General features: G+C 42.3%; 1 protein-coding gene across 1 annotated transcript in view; it reads left to right on the top strand.

Moving 5' to 3' along the window:
• LOC132156661 (protein PRRC1-like) overlaps positions 1 to 1,841 on the top strand; it is a 15,748-nt gene extending 13,907 nt beyond the window's left edge. Inside the window, exon 9 of the mRNA XM_059565592.1 lies at positions 1,491 to 1,841. Within this exon, the coding sequence (XP_059421575.1) occupies positions 1,491 to 1,700 (210 nt within the window). The 3' untranslated portion in view covers positions 1,701 to 1,841. The remainder of the gene's footprint in view (positions 1 to 1,490) is intronic.
• Positions 1,842 to 4,025: the final 2,184 nt, after the last annotated feature.

Raw genomic sequence — 4,025 nt, 5'->3', positions numbered from 1 at the left:
TCCGGGTGTGTGTTCATGGTGTGTGTGTGTGTGTTCACTGATGTATGTGTGTGTTCACTGCTCCGGGTGTGTGTTCATGGTGTGTGTGTGTGTGTGTGTTCACTGATGTATGTGTGTGTTCACTGCTCCGGGTGTGTGTTCATGGTGTGTCTGTGTTATCACTGATGTATGTGTGTTCACTGCTCCGGGTGTGTGTTCACGGTGTGTGTGTGTGTTCACTGCCCCGGGTGTGTGTTCATGGTGTGTGTGTGTGTGTGTGTGTGTGTGTGTGTGTGTGTGTTCACTGATGTATGTGTGTGTTCACTGCTCCGGGTGTGTGTTCATGGTGTGTGTGTGTGTTCACTGATGTATGTGTGTGTTCACTGCTCCGGGTGTGTGTTCATGGTGTGTGTGTGTGTGTGTGTGTGTGTGTGTTCACTGATGTATGTGTGTGTTCACTGCTCCGGGTGTGTGTTCATGGTGTGTGTGTGTGTGTGTGTGTGTGTTCACTGATGTATGTGTGTGTTCACTGCTCCGGGTGTGTGTTCACTGATGTATGTGTGTTCACTGCTCCGGGTGTGTGTTCACGGTGTGTGTGTGTGTTCACTGCTCCGGGTGTGTGTTCACGGTGTATGTGTGTGTTCACTGCTCCGGGTGTGTGTTCACGGTGTGTGTGTGTGTTCACTGCTGTGTGTGTGCACTTGGATGGGTTAAATGCAGAGCACCAATCCCAAGTATGGACTACCATACTTAGCAAATGTCACGACTTTCAATTTCAAAGATTTAAATGATATAAATGCATATTTGCTTAATGCTGACGGCAAACAAGAAAGTATTATAATGTTTGCCTTTCTATTAATAATAAGCCTTATATAAAAGCAATCGTTATAATACTTTCTGTATACATTCATTCCTTTAACCATTCTATCTGATTATTAGACAGACTTCTATCTGTATTAGACAGAACTGATAGAAAATAGCGAACGAGAGAGAGTGTGAGCTCAGGGACTGCTTCTCTCAGCGCCATCAAAATAAAAGTCCCGCCTCGAACGCACTGGCCAAGCAGAAAAACTTATCGGCCAATGCTGATATTTGAAAAATGACAAATATTGGCCTGGGTGATATATCGGTCGAACACTAATGTAGGTAGGTAGGTAGGTGTTTTTTTTTATATATACATGTGCATGTAACGACTACAGATAAAGCCACGATAAGCCCACAGATAACTTGTCAATCCGTCTTGATAGATGAAGTTATGAGGAACAGGGTCTGCAGATGCATTCTAGCTAACTCTGTCAAAACAGCCCTGTTAAATAAATGACCAATGAGAGGACAGATTTAATCACATGTGACTGACATAATCCATTTTGCTAAGCTTTGAAATGTTGCCAAGTGAACTGAACCAAGAGGAGAATGCATCATTGTAACAGTTAAAGTCCCTGATCAGAAGTGCTTCACTAAATAGCTGAATAGCACTGAACTCATGTCATGTGTGCGCTGTCCTCCTGCAGGCGCAGGCGCTGACTCCTCCAGACTATAACCTGCGCTGGTCCGGTCTGCTGGTGACGGTCGGGGAGGTTCTGGAGAGGAGCGTGCCCAATGTCAGCCGCACAGACTGGCACCAGGCCTTCACCGGCATGTCCCGCCGGCAGATGATCTACTCCGCCGCCAAGGCTCTGGCTGGCATGTACAAGCAACGCCTGCCCTCCAGGACAATGTGAGCTCTTACACCGTCACATCACACGGACCACAGCTTCCCAGAATCACACGGGAATCCACATTTCATCCGCAGATGTCCTGTGTTTTTCAGTCATGTCCCATAACAAGACTGAGCCCACTCTAAATGCCAAAAGAACCAGAAAAGTTAGATCAGCTGAGCTTCTGCATCAGGTCTGCAGGGCAGAATAACTAATATCGAACTTTTTAAATTATTGATTGAGTTGAATATTGTGCCCTTGATGTTATTTTTGAGTTTGATTGATATAATAATTGACAGCGTCCCAATCTTTATGATGGAAATGAAAGTGCTACAGCAGGACCGTCTGAATGAGCAGATGATTCTCAGATTTATAATGCTTGTGATTACATTTACAATCAAATCCTTTGACTTGCAGGTGTTTAAGTTGAATCATTGAAATTAACATCAATATTGTGAATATATGTCATTTTGATGTTACGGTTTTGGATCTGATTTTATAGTGTTTTCTTTTCAGCCTGTTCATCAAACATTGTTATAATGGTGTGAATGTCTGTTTGTTTCACACCTCAGTCCATGTTAGTCAGCGTTTACTGTGGTCAGATACATCAGATCACCAGCTCTGCTGCATATATAAACACCTGTTACTGTACATCAGTATTGTGTGAAGTACAGTGATGATGTGCAGCAGGATCTTTAGCTCAGAGTGAGACCGGACACACGTCTGAGCATGACCTCTGAGTGACCGCTGATGTGTAGCACATCAAAACTGGGCTCTGTGTTGATTAAACGTCTAGAACTGCTTGTCTTTATATGTTTGTAATATTTCTCCAAAACAACTGTGGATGGTTTCATTCCATAGGGTTTTACAAATGTGCCTTCAACCAGCAGATGAGTAAAATCTTTTTGTAAAGCATCATGTTCCTCTGTTGTATTTTTGATGAATATTCAGTGCCTACGGGACATATAGCCAGTCATGTTCTCTTTTTACTTCTGATAGAAGTCAAATCTAATGCATATTTAAATGGAATTTATTTTTCAATTGATTTTTTATTGTAAATGTAGTTTGTTGAAGGTGAGGTGTGTGTATATATATTTATTAGTAATAATAAAGTAACTTAAAAATTATAATGATTATTTAGTTTAGTGTCAAGAAGTACTGTATAGTAAAAACCTGCAAAACAGTCAGTCAAGGTGCCCAGAAAGATGTTCAGCTTTAACCTGAGGAGCCACTAGGTGCTGGGTGATTGGTTGACTTGTCCAAATGGCCCAGAAATGGACCCCAAACAGCGGAAAAACTTTCAATGGAATTAGTCATCAAGAATCTGAGTCTTTATGTTTGAATAATGGAGATCATGTCCATAATCCACATTCGAAAGGAAGGGTGTGAGGGTGACTTCCAGTTCTTAGCACAAGTCTCTTAGCCACAATCATACTCCGGGTTAAAGATTGCTGTATTGTCCCCGGGAGGCAGGAGGTGCGTTGTGAAAAAAAACCCAAATATAGCAAGTTCTGCATCCGGTGGAAGAAGCATATTGTAAGACTTGGAGTGACAGTCAAATTTGCTTGACCAAAGCCCAGACAATAAAAACCAGAAAGCCTGGGAAGTTGTATCCTCTACCACCTTGCATCGGTCACACATTGGTGAAACAGAGGAGAAACATTTGTGCAGTTTGGTTGAACAAACCTTGAACTGGATCAGTTGGTGTCTGCTGTTAACTGAGCAGACCTGTATTGTGGCCACTTATAACACATATCTTCCTCCCAGGCTGCTTTAAATCTCTCAGTAGAGACTGCAGCACAGCTTTCAATTAAAATAACCTCTAGATAAAACAAACAACAACAAAAAAACAGGGAGTTCAGTTCTCTCTTCACAGTTCAGTTCAGTCAGTGTACTGTTTGAGTAAATGAATTACTCCGGGATATTGGTTTGTTTTAACTCAGAGGGAGTGTCAGCCACATTAAACAAGTTAACAGCTTAAGTCATTTGTGGATTAATGCGTATTAGATACGCGAACCGTTTAAAACGATTCAGTTCGATTTGGTGAACTGAATGCAGGGCTCTCAAGTTTTGAACTGAGTTCAGAGTGAGATTTTGGCGGCGGCTGCAATGGCGGCAGGGGTTTGATGGGGATGGGTGTCTGATCTCATAAATGACACATATTCTTACAAATAAAATAATATTTAATTCAGCATTTATTTGTTTGTGTGTGTGTGTGTGTGTGTGTGTGTGTGAGCAGGGCTGGACTGGGACAAAAAAATCGGCCCGGGCATTTTTGCCCAGACCGGCCCACTATATGATCATAAACACCACCCATCTTTGCACGCCCTTAATTATATGCATACCAAC

Source organism: Carassius carassius, chromosome 14 (assembly GCF_963082965.1).
Source record: "Carassius carassius chromosome 14, fCarCar2.1, whole genome shotgun sequence".
NCBI lineage: Eukaryota > Metazoa > Chordata > Actinopteri > Cypriniformes > Cyprinidae > Carassius > Carassius carassius.
The sequence above is the reverse complement of the archived record's forward strand: the minus strand, read 5'-3'. Positions and strand labels throughout refer to the sequence as shown.